Source organism: Zingiber officinale, chromosome 1B (assembly GCF_018446385.1).
Source record: "Zingiber officinale cultivar Zhangliang chromosome 1B, Zo_v1.1, whole genome shotgun sequence".
Lineage (NCBI taxonomy): Eukaryota > Viridiplantae > Streptophyta > Magnoliopsida > Zingiberales > Zingiberaceae > Zingiber > Zingiber officinale.
The window spans coordinates 35,191,173-35,214,737 of NC_055986.1; the positions used below are offsets into that span (position 1 = coordinate 35,191,173).

The 23,565-nt window shown below is 37.4% G+C and overlaps 1 protein-coding gene across 1 annotated transcript; it reads left to right on the forward strand.

The window, feature by feature from the left end:
• Positions 1-19,972: 19,972 nt before the first annotated feature.
• On the forward strand, positions 19,973-23,565 carry LOC122054776 (linoleate 13S-lipoxygenase 2-1, chloroplastic-like). The gene is made up of 9 exons (XM_042616214.1): positions 19,973-20,393; positions 20,502-20,779; positions 20,843-21,083; positions 21,165-21,485; positions 21,573-21,658; positions 21,738-21,848; positions 21,957-22,258; positions 22,325-22,591; positions 22,670-23,565. The coding sequence occupies exons 1-9, from the start codon at positions 20,024-20,026 to the stop codon at positions 23,427-23,429; spliced, it is 2,736 nt and encodes a 911-aa protein (XP_042472148.1). The 5' UTR covers positions 19,973-20,023; the 3' UTR covers positions 23,430-23,565.

Here is a 23,565-nt window from a genome sequence, read left to right on the forward strand (position 1 = left end):
AATTTTTTAAAATAATTTTTAAGTTAAAAAAAATTTAAGTTTAATTTTTAAAATAATTTTTAAGTTAAAAAAATTTAAGTTTAATTTTTAAAATAATTTTTAAGTAAAAAAAATTTAAGTTTAATCTTTTAAAATAAATTTTTAAGTAAAAAAATTTAAGTTTAATTTTTTAAAATAATTTTTAAGTTAAAGAAATTTAAGTTTAATTTTTTAAAATAATTTTTAAGTTAAAAAAAAATTAATTTTAATTTTTTAAAATAAATTTTAAGTTAAAAAAATTTAAGTTTGATTTTTTAAAATAATTTTTAAGTTAAAAAAATGATTTTAATTTTTAAAATATTTTTTTAAGTAAAAAAATAGGTTTAATTTTAAAAATAATTTTTAAGTAAACAAAATTACGTTTAAAAGAAATTTAATTTAATTTAATTTTAATTTTAATTTTAATTTAAGTCCTTAGTCATCTTACCCGATCTATGTTTTCAATCAGGGAATCCTATAATTTTGTGAGATGAATTAGGTTCAATTTTAGGGTTTGTTTTCAACTTGTGTTAGATTCAGGTTTAGCTTTGGGTTCAACAAATAGGCGTTCTCTGGATAAACTTCTGGGCTATGGTGAGCCACTTGGACATCATTAGAGTAATCATGCCTTCGAGGTTTTCCAAATAGTCCTATCCACTGGACTTAGTACAAAACCTTGGTCTAACTGGTTAGGATCCATAAAGGGTAGCTTCGGTCAGTTCCACTTAGCCAAATGCACCAGGTCAAATCCATATCTTCCTAGACATGCATAGACTAAGCTTCCCTAACGTACTATCATCCAAAATTTCACCAGTATCATTTTTCAAGTTAAACATTAACCCTTTTTAACTAGTCCTTAATTACCCTGTCGGGTAAGTTGGTTAGGGTTACCCTGTCGGGTAGGTTAGTTTTGGAAGTGCCAGCTATTCTGGAGCCTCCCCCTGAATTAATTGCCATTAATTTAATTTTTTGGTTCTAGGTTTATGTCTATTTCTTTTATAATTATATTTTACTTGGTGATAGTTTAAGTTTTGTTAAGTTCTAATATATTTAGATTTTAAATTTTTTTGTTTAGGTTTGTATTCTGGTTTTTTATTTGGTTTATTTAACTTTACGTAATATATTTTATCTTTAGGGATATAGTATTGGTTAGGTCCTATTTGCGTGGTTAAACACGCTTTCGGAACCCAGGCTTTATTCGTTGGTTTGTATTGGGTTATTAATGATTTAAAAATTTTATTTGAGTTCGACTTATATCCGAGTCCGGTTTTATTATAACCTGCTTTTTGATTATTTAGGATTAAGTCTAAATTTTTTGATCTGGTAGTAAATTTTTCTAACATATTTTTTAAATTATTAATTTCTAATTTTAATGATGAATTCTCCTCCTCAAGTGTTAGATCTTGAGTTGGTTTATTATTTTCAACTTGTTCCTTGAGGATTTGATTTTCCTCGAGGAGCAATTTGTTTTCATTTTCTAATTTAACTAACTTATTATTTAAGCAAGAAATAATTTTAAAAAACTTTCGGTTTAAGGTTAGGAATACCTCTTCGGAACCTTCGGAAACGAGTACGGACTCGTCGCTAGATTCGGGTTCGGACCCGTCTTCCGATTCATCTTCCGACTCTGCTTCGCGGGCCATCAACGCGAGGTGGCTCTGGTGCTTCTGATCTTCTACTTCTGATTCGTCCGAGGAGGAGTCGTCCCACATTGCTTTGAGGGCCTTCGTTTTGGTCGGCTTTGGTTTGTCGATCTTCAGTCTTGGGCACTCGTTCTTGTAGTGGCCCTTCTTGTTGCATCCGAAGCACGTCACACTCCTCGATTCGGTTGGAGAATTGATCTTTTGAAGGTCCTTCTTGCTGAAGCTTCTTTTCCTCCTGGTGAACATTTTCCTTACCAGGTTCACCAGGTGTTCTTCATCTTCAGAGTTCTGGTCAGAATCTTCTTTAGGTTCAGACTTGTTCTTCTTTTCTTTTGAGGAACCTACAAATAAAGCTACGCCTTTCTCGACCCCGGCGTTAGTTTGCTCATGCAGTTCTAATTCACAGAAAAGCTCATCTAGTTTTAATTTTGATAAATTTTTAGGGATCTTGTAGGCATCTACGATAGATGCCCACAAACTGTTGCGTGGAAAAGCGTTTAAGGCATACCTTATTAAGTCCCGGTTCTCCATTTGGTGTCCTATTGCATGGAGTCCGTTGAGAATATCTTTGATTCTTGCATGGAGTTGGTTGGTCGTTTCTCCTTCCCGTATTTTTATGTTAAATATTCTATTTAGAAGCAAGTCTCGTTTTGTTACCTTAGCGTTGTTGGTTCCTTTATACAACTCGATCAATTTGTCCCATAGTTCTTTCGCATTTTGATGTGGTCCGACCCGGTTTAGCTCTTCCCTTATTAGTCCGCAGTGTAGCGTGTTAATCGCCTTGTTCTCCGTTGATGCTTTCTTCCTCATGTCCGGAGTCCACTGTTCTAGGTCTAGTGGATTTCCGAAGTTGTCGACTGGCGCTCGGTAGGCTTTTGTGACGTTGAACCATTGATCGTAGTCTGTCTTCAGGTAAACTTTCATTCTTTTCTTCCAGTACGAAAAGTTATCCCCGTTGAATAGAGGAGGACGTATTGTGCTGAAGCTTTCCAATTGAGACATAATTTCTCTGCACATAAATCAATAAATATACAAGATATCCCAAGACTTGGTCTTGGATTAGTAGTGCAGGAAGAATTAAGAATAATGAAAAAGAGCTAAATTGGTGTTGCACCAATTTAGTTTTAATTACAACAAAAAAAAATTCCAAAAAGGTAATAATACCAGTTTGGAGTTATGCGAAAAATTGAAAGCCGAAAAAAAAATTAAAGGAAATGTTTCTCCCTCTGTCTGATTGGTGATTGCACCAAATCAGAGCGGTACCTGCTCTGATACCACTTGTTGGATCGTGATGTTTCGATAGAGGGGGGTGAATATCGATTATGAAAATTCTTTCGAAAAGAGTTAAGCGCAGAGGAAAAAGTAAGCAATGCTAACACAGACCAATTTTACTTGGTTCGGAGCCTGTGTCGACTCCTACTCCAAGGCCCGCACTCGTTGAGTGCTTTCGGTGGGCAATCACTAGCAGTTCAAAAATTATTACAAACTAAGTACAGAAAATGCTAATGAAAATAAAAGCAATATCGATAAAGGAATAAATCGAAAAGGAAAATGTGCGTTGTCGGAGCTTCATTAGCGTTGCAGGAGCCCAGAGCAGTAGAGCAAGTAGTAGAAGATCTTCTTGTCAGTTGTTGTTTTTAGGCTCCACCTCTAACCCTCCTTTTATAGGACGGTCGGGGCGCCCCGGATCCCTTCCGGGCGTCCTGGTGTGACGTAGCAGGTCCAACTAGCGTGCTCCACGAGGCGACGACGCGATCAGGATAGAAATTGCCTTCCGGGCGCCCGGATCCCCTCCGGGCACCCGGACCACCTTTCTCCAGAAATTTCTTCTCTTGCAAAACAAAGTTAGTCCGAGGCAAATATATAATATGTATCCTGCAAAACAAAGTGTTAGCACAGTTTATAAATTCAATATCAAGAGTATGACTTAGATTCCCTCTTTCCGAGACCGGAATCTAGTCACGATCTCGACTTAGATATCCGAAATGGATTTAAGCCGGATCGACGCCTAATGTTCCCTTCCCGGGAACGCGTCCTCATAGTCACTCCCTTCCAGTGACTTACCTTCACTCACCTGCCAGACGTCCGGTCAGCCATTCGACCCGTCTGGACTTCTCGCCAGCTATCGGGTCAGCCCGTTGACCTAGCTGGATTTCGTGCCAAGCGTCCGGTCAGCCTGTCGACCCGCTTGGACTTCGTGCCAAATGTCCGGTCAGCCCGTCGACCCATTTGGACTTCGTGTCAAGCGTTCGGTCAGTCCGTCGACCTGCTTGGACTTCGTGCCAGACATCCGGTCAGCCCGTCGACCTGTCTGGACTTCGCCTGGACACTCGGTCAGAGTGTTAGATAATGACAAACCTAACTTAACCTAATTTGTCATTCATGAAAACTTGAGTTAGACCGTTAATCCTAACCGCACCAACAGAAGTCACCATCAATCATGCCTTCTGAAAATGCACTGACCTCTACCTCTGGAGTAACCAAAGGTGTGTTTATGGCTATCTGATTGAACTATTGTAAGCACTCCTTCAATGGTTCTTTGGGCTTCTTTTTGAGGGCGAATAGATCGTGTGGGCTCTTTTGACACCTTCGACTAGTGGCAAAGTATCGAATGAACATCGTTTTAAAATCCTCGAAAGACAGGATGGAGGATACAGGAAGATGGTTAAATTATCTTTGTGCCGAGCCTGACAGAGTCATCAAGAAGAATCGACATTTAACCCCATTTGTATATTGATGTAATAGAAAGGTATTATCGAACTTACATATGTGGTATTTAGGGTCAGTCGCGTCATTATACTCTCTGATTTGCAATGCTCAGAAATGTTTTGCAATTCATCTTGAAAAATATTTTTTTTGAAAATGGAGGACCCCGGAAAACTTTGCTTTCCCCAGTATGGAAGCTTTTTTTCTTTGGGAGATTCGATGATTCCAAAGATTCATCCTTTATGGCAGAGGTGTCGACCTGGGTTACCAAAGATTCATCCTAAGGATGGGCGGCTCTTTATAGGGTTACCATTGACGCCCACATACTCCACATGTCCTCCAATCCTTGTGTTCATTGCCCACATTCCTTGAAGTAACTAGTCATTTATTTCGGAATATATGGATGTGTTTCCCATGTCCTTCAAGGATAACGACTACGTTGTCCAGGTGTTCATCAAGTAATATCTTATCTTCTTTAATTATCATAAACATATATCCTAAAGCTCCTCCAGGATATGCCCAAGTCTTAAGGGGTTTGGGTGTTGAGAATCGGGAATCCAGAACTAGGAACCTAAGTCGGGAGTTAGGGGTTGAGAGTCGGGACCCTAAGTCGAGAGTCGGAGTTTGAGAGTTGGGATTACCTAGAGAGTTATTCCTCCTTGACTTTGACTACTACTCTAGCAGAACTACTGACCATTCCGGTCATGTGACCTCTTGATTATCCCTCGTATAAGTAGTTCTTCAGGATATGCCCAAGTCTCGAGAGGTTTGGGAGTTGAGAATCAAGAATCTAGAGCTAAGAACCTAAGTCGCGAGTCTGAGGTTGAGAGTCGGGACACTAAGTCAGTAGTCGGGGTTTGAGAGTCGGGACCGCCTGGAGAGCTATTCCGCCTTGACTTTGATTACTATTCTGGTAGGACTATTGACCATTCTGGCAAGGTGACCCCCTGATTATCTCTTGTATCAGTTGGTGTGACAAGTTAATTGGATGAGTTACATAACTAAGAGGATCGTGACATGCAATTGAAGGAAGAATAGAGGAGAGGGAGAGTGTGGATGAGAGCTATGACAATGTACCTTTAGATTTTATCACAGGGTTTAGTCATGAAATTTGGCCTTTCTCTACTGTGGGTATCATACACCATCTATTTCTCCATCATTCAATGAGGCATTCAATATAACCACACTCGTGAATTTTACTTTTAACCATGCAAGTGATAATTTTAAACAAAGTTCTCTAACTCGACCGAAACCTTTTGCAGCGTCAGGGAACATTTGCCACCTTTACTGTCTACGAGTCGAATGAACTTACTACAGCGACGCCAATGTTATGCCTTGTAATTTCTCTGAAACAACTGCAAGCACTTTCCCTTCTATTTTGATCGGTCTACCAGACTCACTCACTCGTGCTAGATCTAGGCATTTATGCGTTTGTGCAGTGGTAGTCGCTGTTTCGCCCCCCTGATATCGATGTTTTTATCTTGTTGCTGAATCATCAATAATGAGAAGACGATAGTTGATTGCTACAGCATGTTACAAGTTTTTGAGAACTAAATTTGTTCAAACTTGTCTTCTTCAAAACCTACTTGATGATTCCAAAACACAGCCAGCAAGTGGATCAGTGGGCACTTTATATACCTTTCATGCTAGACAACAAATAGCTACGTATATATAAAATCTCTTATAGTTCTTTTCTAAATTTGTTGGTTTTTTAAGATTATCTTTTTAAAAGATTTCATTAATTGTAAAATGAAATACTTTTTAGTATACAACCTAACTAGAAACTTCAGTTTTGGATTTAGACAATATTTTGATAGATAATGGGACTTTGGAAAGTATTTTAAAATATGAAAGTTTGAATTAGTATATTCAAATTTCTTATATGAACTTAAGACCAAAAAAAGTCCATTGGAAAATTTAATTGTTTAGAAAAAATATAATTTTACAGTGGAACATTTATAATTTAAAATTAATAAAGACATAATATAAATAATTCAATGTAAATTAATATCCACGCGTAATTCAAATTCATATAATAGATAAGTAAATTATAATAAAACTAAATAAACCAATCCACACAATTTGTACAGCATATTTATCACGTTCTGAATTTAAATTCTCACCTCAACTATTCTTCACACGTTAAAAAAATCACTCAATAAAAATATATATTTTTGTTAATCGCGACAATACTTAATAATTGTGCCAATAATATTGTACTGAGACATCTAAAAATCTAAAATAGAATATGCCAGCCAATCACATCAAGTATGTTGCCAGACACAAGCTGCCAATAATCAACGACAAAAATCGTGGCCCCACCACGTCACTTATTAGGACTCTGTTTCTACCCTCCGTTGGTAAAGAAAAATAACAGATATATTATAATAAGGCATATATATTAAATTTCCACCGACACATGTTATTTAGAGAAAAATTCCGAATACCTTTAGATAAGTAATCGATTATAAATTGACGTTATGATTTAGATTCCTTCGCTTAATTTACAGTTGGATCATAAAATTTTTAAGATGAGTATAATTATTTTTACTATAATTTATTAGAACCCTAAAATATAATTGAATTCAGCATCATAGGATAAATTTATAAAAATAAATAAGAGTTAATTCTCAACAGTCAATTCTTAATTTACCATATTAGGTCCATATTGGAAGAGATATTAGACCCAATAATAAAAAAAAAGGAAAAAAAATACTTTTTTTTAAATCTCTAGTCCACCATTAGCCAAGTTAAAAATAACAATAGAGAGCATATTTGGACTATTTACAAATTTATAAATCCACATAACCTGAAATAATTTTAATCTGAGATTTTTAGGTCGATAAGTGAGTTTCGATCGAAACCTACTAATTGGCTTAGAGACCTTATATTATAATCATTTCTGGGAGTGGGTCATCCCCTGGTCCACTTTAAAAAACAGAGAATTTTTCAATCAACATAGTTGCATACTTGGTAATAGAGAGTATATTTATACTTCTTGTAATTTTAGTAATCTACAGGATCTAAAATGGTTGCAATTTGAGGTCTCTAGGTCAATTAGTGGATTTTGACCAAAATCCACTGATTGACTTAGAGACTTCATATTGTAACCATTTCAGGTCACGTGGATTTTTAAAATTACAAAGAGATCAAATATATTCTTCATTGTTATTTTCGACTTTCTTAGAGAAAAAAATAAATTTTTCCCCTTTTTATATTTTTTTTCATGCCTCTTATGAGAGATCAACCCCACATTGGGCTTGATATTTACCATATCAGGTCCACATTGGGCCTAATATGGGGAGATATTATACCCAATAATAGGAAAAAAAAAGAAAAAAAATAGGTTTTTCAAAACCTCTAGTCCACCATTAGGAAAGTCAAAAATAACAATGGAGAGCATATTTGGACTCTTTACACTTTTATAAATCCACATGACCTAAAATGATTGTAATATGAGATTTCTTAGTCGATAAGTGGGTTTCGACCAAAACCTATTGATTGACTTAGAGACCTTATATTATAATCATTTCTGAGAGTGGATCATCCCTTGGTCCACTTTTTTATGGACCAGGAGATCTGGTTTTGGCCCAATGTGGATATGATATGCCATATCAGGCACAATAAAAAGAAAATAAAAAAGAAAAAAAAATAGAGAATTTTTTTAATCAACATAGTTGCATACTTGGTAATAAAGAGTATATTTGTACTTCTTATCATTTTAGTAACCTACGAGATCTAAAATGGTTGCAATTTGAGATTTCTAGGTCAATTAGTGGATTTTGACCAAAATCCACTGATTAACCTAGAGACTTCAGATTGTAACTATTTCAGGTTATGTGGATTTCTAAAATTATAAAGAGTTCAAATATACTCTTTATTGTTATTTTCAGCTTTCTTAAAGAAAACAAATAAATTCTTTTTTTTCCTTTTTTTAATTTTTTTTTCATGCCTCTTATGGGAGATCAGACCCACATTGGACCTGATATTTACCATATCAGGTCCACATTTGGCCTAATATGGAGAGATATCATGTCCAACAATAGGAAAAAAAAAGAAAAAAAATAGTTTTTTCAAAATCTCTAGTCCACCGTTAGGAAAGTAAAAAATAACAATGGAGAGCATATTTGGACTCTTTACAATTTTAGAAATCCACAGGACTTGAAATTATTGTAATCTTAAATCTCTAGGTCAATTAGTGGGTTTCGATCGAAACCTATTGATTGACTTAGAGATCTTATATTGTAATCATTTTAGGTCATATGGATTTCTAAAATTATAAGGAGTCCAAATATGCTCTTCATTACTATTTTCAGTATTCCTAATGGTAGTTTAAGGGTTTTAAAAAAAATATTTTTTTTTTCTTTTGTTTCTCAAACTTGTTATGGGAGATCAGTCTCATGTTGGGCATGATATGGGGAGATATTATGCCTAATATGAGTATAATCTCCCAAACATAGCTATATACTTGGTAGGATGTGTTGGGGTTGCAAGGTTGCAAATATAGTCTCACATTAAAAACACATAGGAAAGATCATGAGTTTATAAGAGAAAAGATATCTTCATTGGTACGAGGTCTTTTGGATAGAGCCAAAGAGTAAAATCATGAGGGCTTAGGTCCAAAGTGGATAATATCATACCATTGTGGAGATATCTAAATTCTTTTCGATCTTACAATTGGTATCAGAGCCCGGACTGTCAGAAGGTTTAACCGCCGATTGTGCACAAAAACTATGGTCTGATGGAGCCATGTGTGTATAATATTGACCTCGAACAAATAAAGTGGGAGCTCCTATGTTTAGATCAAGAAGATCAGACATCGGGCAAGAAGTTCTAGTTGCAGCTATGCAAAGAAGTCATAGTAAATCGGGTAGACTGAGAGACAGGAAGACTTGGTGGGTCGAGTATTGGACATGGAAAGTCCGTGATCCTTTGTTTGAGGGAAAGAAAAGATATCTCTATTGGTATGAAGTCTTTTGGGTAAAGTCCAAAAGTAAAACTATGAGGAATTAGACCTAAAGTAGACAATATCAAACCATTATAGAAATATCTAATTTTTTTTTATCCTAGATAATGAAACATGATGAACGCTTGTAGTTATTCTACATGACAAACAATCTACCACTTCTTCGGTAGTTACACTCCTCTGGTATATAGTCTTCAAGTTGTTGGGTAAACTCAGTTATTTGGTATTGACAACATGTTCACGTAATTACCTTTAATTAATATTTCTTGTTACTAAAGCTATAGCTCAATTTAAATTTTATTTAATATTAATAATCTTGTTAATTGTATTATTTTTCAAAAGAAAAACAAATAATCTTTTGCAAATACAATAATAATTGAGGATTAATAAAAGCGTAATGACTAACAAGGATATAATTGTCACTTAACGATAATAAAATAATTTGTGCTACTCTCATTCCACCTAAGGAAACAACTCAACAAAATAATTAACTGAGACAACTCCACAAATAATTACTATCTTCTCACGCTACTTTTTCATTAATCAAATCAACAACTCAACTAGGAGTACTCTTATTATTATATTATTATTCATTGATTGAGATATCATGTTCGAGTTTTCACCTACGTAGGTAATATTGACTGAGGTATCGAATTCAAGTCCTCTTATCAAATTTTTATCCGTCGGATATGTGGTACTGAGGCTCCTCAAAAATCCCTTCGGAAATTTCTGAGGTATGGGGCCGCGAAGCGGTGGGCTCAGTCACGTTAAAATATTTACCTTACTTTAGTTTAGCCCCCAGGGCTATGGTGCAACGACAGGGTATCCAGATTGTTGCCCAAGTACCTCAGCTATGACGAATTTAAAAGAATTTTTTCTCCAAATGGGACACGCAACTAAAAGATACTGGGCTTTTAGGCTGCCCGCTGTGAGTGCTTCCCGATTTACCCTGATGATCGATAAGAAATTTATATGGGACCGAATCGATCATCTCAAACTCGGCATTACCTAACTTATTAATCAATTTTTTTTTCATTCATCAAATATATCTTTGATTTCCCATCCCAAGTCCGGATTCAATGTAATGTACTTCTACGCTACTATTTTCTTTTTTCCCTTTTTGTTATTAAAGCAACATTTTTCTTAGAAATAAAAAAAAATATACGAAAAAGCAAGAAATATTCAGAAATGGCCTTCAAGTCTATGGACGAGGCTAATGGGCTTGGGACATAGTTGATTAATATGAGACATAATTATTATCATGGGGTTAAAGTTATAAAAAAAAATTCCCTTCGGGATTTAAAGATCGATTTTCTAAGGATTATAGTTGATTTTAATTAATTAAGGATTGAACATTAAAATGTTGAATTCAAAATGGAAGGAAAATATCCAAACACCATGAAAAGTGGTAAATATCAATTTACTCTATTTTATTAATTGATTTTCCTCATTTCTTCCTCCTCTGCTTAGACTTGTACTTGTGCTTCTTCCTCTCTTCTCCACTCTCACCATGCCATTCTATTTTTTTGATATGATATGGAGAGATATCAAGTTCAACATGGACCTCATCTCCCATAACAAGTTTGAGAAAAAATATTCAAAACTTTTGAACCACCACTAGGAATACCGAAAATAGTAATGGGTCCAATCAAACATTTCTAACTCCATCAGTGAATTTTGGCATAAAATTGGTCCAATCGGACTGAACCCCACTGATGGAGTTAAATAGGTCTGATTGGACCCATTTCAGATCCTATAGATTTCTAAAGCTGTAAGGAGTCAAAAGGTGTTATCCATTGTTTTTTTCAGCTTCTCGGAATGTGTTAAATATTAATAGAATAATCGGCGAAAAAATTCTAATGTGGGCCTGATATAGAATCATATTAGGTCCACATTGGGCATGATATGATTCTATATCAGATCCACGTTGGGCTTGATATAATTTCATATTAGGCTTAACATGTGTATGATATGAGATATTTTAGTTGATTCTTCAAAAAATATTTTAACATCACTGATAAATCAAAATAAGCAATGGATAGCACCGTTTTGACTCCTTACAACCTCAAAAATCCAAAGGAGTTGAAATGAGTCCAATCGGACATGTGTAGGTCTATTAGTGGCTTTTGATCAAAATCCACTAATGGACCTAAACATGTCCGATTGGACTCATTTTAGGTCCTATAGATTTCTAAGGCTGCAAGGTGTGAAATAGTGCTATCCATTTCTTATTTTGGTTTTACAAGAGTGTTAAAATAATTTTAAAAGAATTAGGTTCTTAGGAGGCTTTTTTAAGTTCACGTTATCATGCATACAAAAGAGAGGAAAGAGAAAATACGAGAGGAAAGAGAAGAAATGTTGCATGCATAAAAAGAAAGAGGAGAGAGAAAAATGACAGAGAAAAAAAAAGAAAAACAGTCAAATTTGTCAAGAGGATAGAATTGGAAGAGCACTATAAAATGATGCTCTATTTGGTAAATATCAAAATAATATGTGTCTTTTAATCAATTCAAAAATCTTAGTATGGTAAATTATCGATCTATATTTCTCAATTTTATCAGGTGATGTAATCCGTGACATTGGAGGCATGCACAATCCAATTTAGTGGGGTGATCTTGTACAGATCATCAACACACACGTTAGAGGACATGAGAAAGAGAAGTGGTTTTCCCCTATTTTATGCTTATACCCTTATAAGTTTTTTTTTTTAATTTTGTTAGTTTTGTTTCTTTTTTTATTGGTTTTATTTGTTTAAACCAGTTTTTTTAATCAATTTTATTTTTTATTAGTTTTTTCCTTTTTGAATAATTTTTTTATTATATGTTTGTAATTTTAATTTTTAGTTGTAGATTTTAAGAGTTATTATTATAAAAATTTTAAAAAGTATAAAAATATGTATCAAGATAAAAATTATATATATGAAATTAATAAAAATACTAATAATTAATAATAAACACATTTATAATTTACGAATAAATATTTCTTTTTTCAAATGAAGAGTACATGTAATAATACATAAAAAATATACGAAAATATATAAAAATAGAAATTTTAATCAATATTGCCTCTAAATTTTGCTCCTGACGCGTTTGGTGGTATACCATTACTTTGTACCACAAATGAACACGTGTCTATGAGTGACCCATCCTTTAGCTTCGTACGATGAATGTTGCCACCACCACTTTGGAATAGGTGATACAGGGTAATGAGGGTGTAAGAAAACTTACACGAAGTGATTGTCAACATGGGCAATAGCTATTTCTCGACGCTCTTGGTTTAGAACTAGAGGAGTTCTTAATAATAAATGAGTAAAACAACTCCCAACATTCTCACCAAATGCATGCAATACAAGATTATACCTTGATGCGATGACAATTCCCAAAGGCATAGAGTCCATCCAATACATTTCTAGTGCTCACGGCTAGAACCAATTCAATGAGAATAATAGATTAACTACCAAATTTTGATCTGGATAAAGTTGATTATATAGATCCTTATTTTGTTAAATTTTTTCTATAAGCTCAAATCATACTTGAAACCAACTTTCTCACCATACCCAATTAGTGTAGCTATTGTTGGACCCCGTGGTAGTTTTGATGTGATCAACCAAGTTAGTTAGGTCCTGCATTTTGTCTGAACCCTGTGTCTGAGTGTGCAGGAACTTAGGAGCACAGGAAGTCGAGCGGAAGATGCAGCTAGCGAGAAGGACGGCACGGGAAGGGAGCCGACGGGCTCGGTGCGTCCGAAGGACGAGAGAGCTGCGGAAGAGTACTCCGGTGGAGCGAGAAGAACGTGTGCGGCGTTCGAGGGACGAGAAGCCGGACGGAAGCCTGCTCGAGGAGAAGGCCGGGAACTGGGTTCGGGTGAACCCTATTCCAGATGGCTGCAATCACCCAAGGTGCCGAACCGAAGCAAGTCAACGGTTCGGTCGACCGAACCTATTGATCGGTCGACCGAACCCTTCTTTAACCGAAGCCAACCGCAGCAGACACGTCGAATGCCACATCAGAAGCTGACTGTTGGTAAAGCTGATCGGTCGACTGAACCTCCTGATCGGTCGACCGAACCGAAGTTAATCCAGAGACTTAGTTAAGCAAGATGATCGGGCCAACTCAGCTGGAAGACCGTTGGCCGATCGGTCGACTGAACATAAGGATCGGTCGACCGAACAAAAGCTCATCCTCAGAGACTGCATCGGTCGACCGAACCTGGGGATCGGTCGACCGATCCCTCTCAAGTCAAACCTGATCCCGAAAGTTCAGGTTAACTGATAAACTCTAGAACCCCTATATAAAGGGGGTCTCGGGTAGCTATTCGGCACAACGATTTTATACGAAATTCAACTCTGTAATTACTGTTTAAGCAACTTCTGTGCTCTCAAAGTGTACAAGGCTTCTCCACCTTCAAAGAAGGAGTTTCTTACTGCGCTTTCCATCGCTCTGGATTAACAACCCTCTTGGTTGTAACCAGGTTAAAAATTCTGTCTTCACTTCTCTTTCTTTTATTAAGTGTTGCTTTATTTTTGAGTTGAAAAGCTTTGAGGAGGGTAACTTTTATTTGCAGGCAATTCACCCCCCTCTTGCCGGCCTCCATTGCACCAACAGCTATTGCTCTGAATCCATAATGACCGTCAGGTTGAACGTCAATAGTGTGAGAAATATAACGCTGCAGAGACACAAGTAATTTCTTAATATAAATATCATGGATGGGTGGAACTGGAGAGTGATTATGGGTTGTTTGAATATTGCTAACCTTCGACCCTCTTCCATGTCTTCCTCTCCCTCGAGATGTTACAGTTCGTTGAGAGACTCTAGATCTTAAAGTGGATGCATCTACAAAAGAAGGTATACGACGTCTACTTTTGCTCATCTCTACCTGTAGGTCAACTTCTATGTTTTGTGTTGTACGAAGGGGCTCAACCTGTACTTTGAGATGAATCTATCATATCAAAAAACTTGTCTATCATATGCTTTCGCATATGTGAATCCATCCCATTTAATATCTCAACAACGTGGGATGCCCTGTTGGGTCATGCTCCCTCGTCATTAAACCAATGTATATGCATAGACAATCTCCTTTAATGAGTGTTGATACTCTGTAACGAAATTAGAATAAAAAAGAATGATAATGTGTAAGATCATGCTCGCATGATAATCCATGTATAATTTTGATAGAACTGTTGCATCTGTTGACTAGTTGGTGAGATGTGCCCTCAATGCATTTTAGTTGACCAGAAATCAACTCCATTGCATCTAATGAAATCCGACACCTTATTTGACTGAAAGTATTATCATGTAAATATTGATGGCATGGAATGTTGAGAGATCTCTTGAACAACTTCTTAATATCCCTGAACTGAATTCTCAACATCTTATATATTTTTTTCAAAATATGTTGTAAGGATGACATGATATCTCCCAAATATAACTTCAATCTCGCATGTGCAGACTCTGTCCTATAATAAAAAAAATGTATTGTGTTTTAATAATGAAAATAATTGAGATAGTACAATAATGAACAAAATTTAAATAATAAAACTATAAAGTGACTATACCTTTGACTTGAATTAATCCTAAGGTGCATATATATATATCAACCCATGCTGAAATAAACCGCTCTTTGTAAGGGTGTAACAATGTCTCCCAAAGGTAATTTAGAACACCCTCGAATTGTTAATACTTCTCGCGCATGACATCTCACTTCTGCTAGTAAGACCACTATGTTGATGAATTAATAAGTGAGTGTCATGACGCATAAAAACGTTGTCACTCCAGACCAAGCATAGGGGCATATTTCTTCATTACGCAATGGTTTATATGCCAAATACAAAGGACGTAACGTGCATTGAGAAAACATATTTCAATATCATTAATAAGTGTCAAATTCTGATATGAAACAAACACCAATGACAACAATGCTTCATTTTCAACCATTCACTTCTTTAAGGTACTTAATGCCCATGTCAGTTACTCTGTTATCTCATTACTAAGATATATGAACATAAGTGAGTAAGTTCGCATTATGGATGTGATACCCATAATTTCCAATAGTAGTATCTGATACTCATTGGTTTTGTATATGACATCAATGATCAACACAGACAAAAAGTTGACAGACAACTCTAGACTTTTTGGTTGAACCCAAAGAATATCTGTAATTTCATTGGTGTCTAGATTTGTACTGTAATTATAAAAGTATTCTTTCTTGATTAATTGCTCCAAGACATACTGAATAGAATTTAGGCCACCTCATTTAATAAATTTGTTTGTGAAAATGACATGATAAATGCTTTTGATCTCTATAGTGTTTGACGGGTCTCTTTCCTTAAAAATACTAAGAATTTCACGAGGTGTGATCCTGTTGGCCATGTCAAGCACAAATTCTTTCTCTATTGATTTTAACCTACACAGGTACTCATGACCATCAATATATTCTGCTGACTAATGATTATGAAAATCATAGACAACCCTTAAACACCAAATCACACCATCTAGAGGTATTGGTATACCTCACAGTTCAAATGGACATTCATATTTTTTTAGTCCCAATATTTTTTTTAAGGATTGTCCATCAACTAGATATCATAACGGTTTGTACTTTCCACTTCTTTTACATAAAAGATGGTACTTTCGAAGCTTGCCACCTTTTAAATTAGTATAATTTTTAATAACTACTACAATACCATTCTTTAGACCAACTATCTTTTTCCAATTTATTATATTTTTTAATTTCAAATATCTATATAAAAATATAACAAAGATGTAAAGCATGACATTATCCAATCTTAACATAACTTCTCTACTTATAAAATAAATAACGAATATACATAAAATAACGATAATAACTAACCTGATCTTTGATAAATTTGACTATATAAGCGCGACTATTGTTGGAGATACTCTCTCCATTGGAAACATCATTCTCAATTGACCAACTATCTGAAAATAAGCTCAAATAGTCATCCATAATTTTCTATTTCTAGGAAAAGAGAAGGAGAGGCTGAGAGGGGGATAGCAGTGGAGGAAGGTATGACTAAAGAGTGACTGAAAATGAAGTGTGAGAGGAGGATTTAAAAGGGGAGGTTCTGATATATGTCAAAAGTTGAAGGGTGAGTAATTTAAGGGGATGAGAGGTTCTGACATATGTCAAGAGTTAGAGGAGATAATTTAAAGGGAAAGGGGTGTTTTAATATGTGTCAAGGATTGGAGAGTGGGTAATTTAAAGAGAGTGAGAAGTTCTGACATGTATCAAAAGTTGGAATGTGGTAATTTAAAGAGAGGAGAGATTTTGACATGTGTCAAAGGTTGGAGGGGGGTAAATTTAAAGAGATGAGAGGTTCTGACATATGTCAAGGGTTGGAGTGGGGTAGTTTAAAGGGAGAGAGGTGTTTTGACATGTGTCAAGGGTTAGAGGGTGAGTAATTTAAAGGAAGGGGAGGTTCTGACATGTGTCAAGGGTTGGATGAGGGTAATTTAAAGGGAGGGGGGTATTTTGACATGTGTTGAGGGTTGGAGAGAGGATAATTTAAAGAAAGTGAGAGGTTCTAATATGTGTCATGTATCAAGGGTTGAAGGATGGACAATTTAAAGGAAAGAGAGATTTTAACATTATCAATACTTGGATAGGGTAATTTAAAGGGAGGAGGGTTAGGGGGTAATTTAAAGAGAGAGGAAAGTTCTGATATATATCAGGAGTTGTCAAGGGTTTAAGGAGAGGTAATTTAAAAGGAATGGGAGGTTTTGACATGTATCAAAAATTAAATAAAACAAAAAAAAATTGATAGGAAAAAATAAGAAATAAAACTTATTAAAAAACAAAACTAATAAAAAAATAAAACTAAATAAAAATTAAATAAAACTGAAGAAAGAGATACATGAAAATATAAAAAAACGTAAAGTGTCGAATTAGAAAGGAAATTTAATGAAAGGGAGATATTCTGTTATATGTTAAATATTATATAAAATAAAAAAATTGATGAAAAATAATAAACAAAATTGATTAAAAAATAAGATTAAATAAAAATTAAATAAAATAAAAAATACAACTAATTAAAAGAAGAGGGGTATAAAGGTCATTTAAAAGGGAAGGTAAGGAGGAAGCAATTTGCTAAAATATGTTTAGAAAGAGGGATATAAAGGTTATCTCTTATTTTGGTTTTTAGAAGTGTTAAAATTTTTTTTAGAATAATCGGTTTTTAGAAGCTTTTAAGTTCACATTATCATGCATGCAAAAGAGAGAAAAAAAAAATAAGAGAGAAAAGAAAAAAGATGTTGCATGTATAAGAGGAAAGAGAAAAAGGAGAAATGATAGAGAAAAAAAATAAAAATAATTAAATTTATCAAGAGGATAGAATGTGAAGAGCACCATAAAATGATGCTTCCTTTGATAAATATCAAAGTAACGTGCATCTTTTATAAATTCGAAAAAATAAATACATCTTTTGATAATTGCCGATTGTATTTCTAAATTTTATCCCGTGATGTAACCCATGACATTGGAGGCGTGCGCGATCCAATTTAGTAGGGTGATCTTGTACGAATCAACACACACGTTAGAGGACGTGAGAAATCACTGAGAGAGCCCTGAGATGATAAAAAATGCACGAGAAAAAAAATAATCAAAGGGTCAGCTAGATAAGAAAGATTCACATACCTTACTATTTACCAACGAGATACCTACCGAGATCATATCGACAATCCCTCAAAATTCGAAACTATTTATTCGTTTTAGTAGCTTCCCAGTGTAACAATCATTCAATAATGGCGTCAGTTACTGAGTCAGTGTCAATATAGGGGTAAGACATGGAGTTAAGGACCATCCACTGGACTAAGTTGTGATCGGTCCAATAACCGTTGAGAGTAATATCTTAATTAGTTGTGATGAATGACTTCGACTTGTCTTAGAAAATTTTATGTCACATATATAGTATGGAAACCTAGCGGTGGGTCAAATTATGAGCCAAGAAATCCAGGTGCTCGAATTGTCGAGTCACCTAATGTAAGTCGATGAGCCAGAATGCTCAAGATGCGAGTTGCCTGAATTACCAACTCAAGGTGTCTCGGCTATGTCTTTGGGCTGGGAGTTTCTCCGGGATGCTCGTAAATTAAGGATCCAGTAGATCGAAGAGTTGCATAGGAGTCATTGCATGGATTAGTTTATGTGTTCACGCGTAGCAAGCAAATCAACACATATTGAGGAATCCAGATCATCAATTCCTAAGTTGAATCTAAAGGGACGGTTCAATTTTAAAATTTATTTTAATTTTCTCAATTGATTGCAAACGTCCCATTAAAATTCTTAAATTAGTGTCGTCCATCCATTCATATGACAATATCCATGTACCACTCATGCTCCAGTGTGTTTTTCGTTCTTAGCGACTAATACAAAATTTTTATGGGACTAAATCAGTCACCACAGACAATGCTACCTCATTCATTATTTTTTTCCAATGTATTTTCAGTGGATGCCTTTATTTTATTAAACATCGATAATTCTTTATGATTTGAATTGACATTGAAGTGCCCAACCCATTTGAATCAGTCGCCATTTCATCTCTAATCGTTCAAACATCCCTTTCTCTTCTCAATTCAGTGAAAAAACATGTGGTTAAAAGAATCGAAACCTTATCTGGTCCCCAGTACGTTTAAGAATCGCACAAGTTAATTGCCAAAGATTAATGTCACGAAAAATAATTGTAATGATGTGACTTCTTTTTTTAAAGAAAACAACAAACATATTTTGTGTTTTTCTTGCAAATTTTCAAAGAACAAATTTATTGGGGATTGTATTTGTATTTTATATTTGAACATTGAAATTCATAAATTGAGAAAGACAGTAAAATTGTTGCCAGAATGATTTTATAGTCACGAATTCTAATCATACAAATAGTCTTTATAATCATGATTTTTATCACTTTTTTTAATTAAAACTTATATCATCCCCAATGCATATATTAATGGGGTGTTATAATACCCTTTGATGATAAAAACTATTGTAAAAAAGTGTTATAATACTCTTTAACGTGTTCAATATTTTAAATGTCTTCAAGCAATGTGGGGTGGACCCATGTGTTTATTTATTTATTTATTTTTAAATTTCATTTATTAAAAAATATAAATTTTAAAATTAAAAATTAAATATAGATTTGGTGGCCCACAAACACCTATTTTATTTAATAATTATATTAAAAAATTTTATTTTTTTAAAAAATAGTAAAATTATTTTTTTAAAAGTAAGATTATTATTAAAAAATAATAATAATTTTAATATTTTAAACACATATTTAAAATATATTTATTTAATATGATATAATTTTAAGATGATTTAGTGTATTGTAGAATTCATAAATAATGAGTGTTAATATTAAAAGTAATATGAATAAAAGAGATATGTTGTTGCTCACTAATTAATTAGAAAAAATAATTACATTTTTCAACAATTTTCAAATAAAATTTACCTTTTTAATCAATCATAATTCTCTTGTTTTCACTTATAATGTAATACTATTTTTTTTTTTGTTATTCTAAGAATGTAAAACAAAAAACATAGTACATTATGTATTAAATAAAAAAAATAGAAAATAAATAAGTTAGTGAGTGCTAAAGTCTATATAAACGCCTTCATTCTGGTCTTAATAATCCACACTTAGTCTTCATCATCGATCAGCAACGTACGGTTAACTGATCCAACAATGTTGAAGCAATCAGTTCTTCAACCGTCCCTCCTCTTCTTCCCGCGCCACCCCTCCCTCCCCGGCGCCGGAGCCTCCGGCGTCGTAGCCTTCAGCCAACAACGACAGTGGCGGCGGCAACGCCGCCAGAATAACGGAAACAAGGTACGCTGCGCCGCCGGGGCCAACGAGTCCGCTTCATCGTTGTCGGGGCAGCCAACCTTCGTGGTCGAGTCGAGGCGGCCGGCGACGGTGAAGGCCGCGATCACCGTCCTACTGACGGTCGGGGGAGAGTTTGCGCATATTGACCCCACGCGGGGTCTCGATGATATTAACGATCTGCTCGGGCGGACTCTGCATCTCGAGCTCGTCAGCTCTGACCTTGACCGTGGTGATTATTGACTCAACGATCCATTAGTTCGACATTAATTGCAGTAAACATTAATGATCATGTGCGATTTTGTTGATGATGACGATGATGTTTGGCTATAATTAACAGAAACAGGATCGGAGAAGAAGACTGTGGCGGCGTTCGCCCACAAGGCCAAGAAAGGAATCGATAGAGTCACATACGAAGCAACTTTTAGCGTTCCAGCAAATTTTGGAGAGATCGGAGCGGTCGTCGTCCGGAATGAGCACCACAAGGAGCTGTTTCTCAAAGACATCGTTCTCACGATCGACGGCGATGATTCCGCTCCTCTTCTGTTCGATTGCAAGTCGTGGTCGCACTCCAAGTTCGACGACAGCCAAGACAGAGTCTTCTTCACCAGCAACAAGGTAAAAAGAGATTAATCAAGAAAAGAATGTTTTTTATTTTTCTGATGATTTTGTGGTTTGCAGTCTTACTTGCCGTCGGAAACGCCGGCGGGGCTGGTGCGCCTGCGGCAGCGAGAGCTGGAGATTCTGCGCGGAGACGGCACCGGCGAGCGGAAGAAATTCGAGAGGATCTATGACTACGACGTCTACAATGACCTGGGAAACCCGGACAGCAAACCTGGGCTGGCTCGGCCCGTCCTCGGTGGCTCCGACGAGTTCCCCTACCCGCGCCGGTGCCGCACCGGCCGGCCGCGAGCTCGCTCAGGCATTTCATCGAACATTTCCCACTCTCGCATTTCATCGATCACTTGCTCTTGATGGCCCATTGAAGAAAGATTCGTTTCAGATCCTAAATCGGAGCAGAGGAGCGCGACCGTGTACGTGCCGAGGGACGAGAACTTCTCCGAGGTGAAGCAGGTGACGTTCGGGGCGAAGACGGTGCGGTCGGTGATACACGGCCTGCTGCCGTCGGTTTCGACGGCGCTGGTGGACTCGCGGATGGGCTTCCCTTACTTCACCGCCATCGACGCGCTCTTCAACGAGGGCTTGCCACTGCCACCCAAAGATTCCACGCACCCCTTCCGCACCATCGTTCCCCGGCTCGTGAAGGCGATCGTCGGCGGCGCGCAGAATATCCTCCAGTTCGAACTGCCTGAAATGATCGACAGTAAGATTATTCATAATAAATTCTGTATGTATTTTTTTAAAAAATATTCCTGTGATATTTTACTTATTTACTCTGATTTTTTAACAGGGGATAAGTTTTCCTGGTTCAGAGATGAAGAATTTTCCCGGCAGACGTTGGCGGGCCTCAATCCTCTCAGCATTCAACTAGTGACAGTAATTAATCAAAATTTTCTCGATTCATTAATTAACCTTTTAATAATCGCAAAAAGACATAAAATGGAATTTTTTACAGGAATTTCCATTGGTAAGCAAACTCGATCCAAGCATTTACGGTCCGCCGGAGTCGCTGATCACGGCGGAGCTCATTGAGAAAGAAATTAAAGGAATCATGACAGTCGACGAGGTCAATCGCAACAACTCTTATCGTCTTCTCCAGTTGATCATTAGTTCGAAATCATCAAAAATTAATCTTTTATTTTTCATCTTAGTTTTTGTTTGATCGATCATGCAGGCGTTGGAGCAGAAGAAGCTCTTCATTTTGGACTACCATGATCTGCTGCTTCCGTTCGTGCACAAGGTCCGAGAGCTGGAGGACTCGACGCTCTATGCCTCCCGGACTCTGTTCTTCCTCACGCCGGAGAGCACCCTGCGTCCGATCGCCATCGAGCTCACGCGGCCGGCTTCTCCGAAGCAGCCGCAGTGGAGGCAAGTGTTCGAGCCCAGCTGGAACGCCACCGACGCCTGGCTCTGGCGTCTCGCCAAGGCGCACGTCGCGGCCCACGACTCCGGCTACCACCAGCTCGTCTCCCATTGGTAACCGCTTTCACATTCCGGCGAAATTTCCGATTTGAGATTCTAAAGTTCTTACCTTGGCTCAAGGCTTCGGACTCACTGCTGCGTGGAGCCATACATCATCGCCGCCAACCGGCAGCTGAGCCAGATGCATCCGATCTACCGCCTGATGCACCCCTACTTCCGCTACACCATGGAGATCAACGCCCTCGCCCGCTTGTCCCTCATCAACTGCGACGGCATTATCGAGAAGACCTTCTCGCCAGGGAAGTACTCCCTCGCACTCTGCTCCGCCGCCTACTACAAGCTGTGGCGCTTCGACATGGAAGCTTTGCCCGCCGACCTCATCAGAAGGTTCGAATTTTAATTTTTCCTTCAAAATTTCACTTTTTTAGATCGTTGTGATTAGAAGATGAGATTTTGATTCCACAGGGGGATGGCGGTGGAAGATCCCGAGGCAGAGCACGGCCTCCGGCTCACCATCGATGACTACCCCTACGCCCAGGACGGCCTCCTGATCTGGTCCGCCATCGAGCAGTGGGTGGCCGATTATGTTGACCACTACTACCCCTCGCCGGCCGATGTAGCCGCGGACTCAGAGCTCCAATCATGGTGGACGGAGGTGCGCACCAAGGGCCACGGTGATAAGCAGCACGAGCCGTGGTGGCCGTCGCTGAAGACGCCGGCGGACCTCGTCCGTATACTCACCACCATCATCTGGGTAGCCTCCGGCCATCACGCCGCCGTCAACTTCGGGCAGTACCATTTCGCCGGGTACTTCCCCAACCGCCCCTCCGTCACGCGCGCCAACATGCCGGTGGAGGATGCCACGGAGGACGACCTGGCGGCGTTCCGGGCGAAGCCGGAGGCGGCTTTGCTGCGATGCTTCCCGTCAAAGATCCAAGCGGCGCAGGTGATGGCGATCCTGGACGTGCTGTCGGCGCACGCGCCGGACGAGGAGTACTTGGGAAAGGATGCGGAGGCTTCGTGGACGAAGAACCCGGTGGTGTATGCGGCCTTCGAGCGCTTCAACGGCAGGCTGAGGGAGATCGAGGGTATCATCGACGCAAGGAACGTCGACCCCAGTCTAAAGAATCGGTGTGGTGCGGGAATCGTGCCATACCAGCTCCTGAAGCCGTACTCTGAGCCGGGAGTCACCGGAATGGGCGTGCCCAATAGCATCTCCATTTGAAGCATCGCCCTTCGTTTTCCCGTCGATGGTTTGAGCTTCCAATAAATGAAGAACGTAGACTCCCGTTTCCAATATGTAAACTATAATGGTCGCCGCCGCCGACAAATATTTTCATAAAAAATGGTGATTTCCCAAA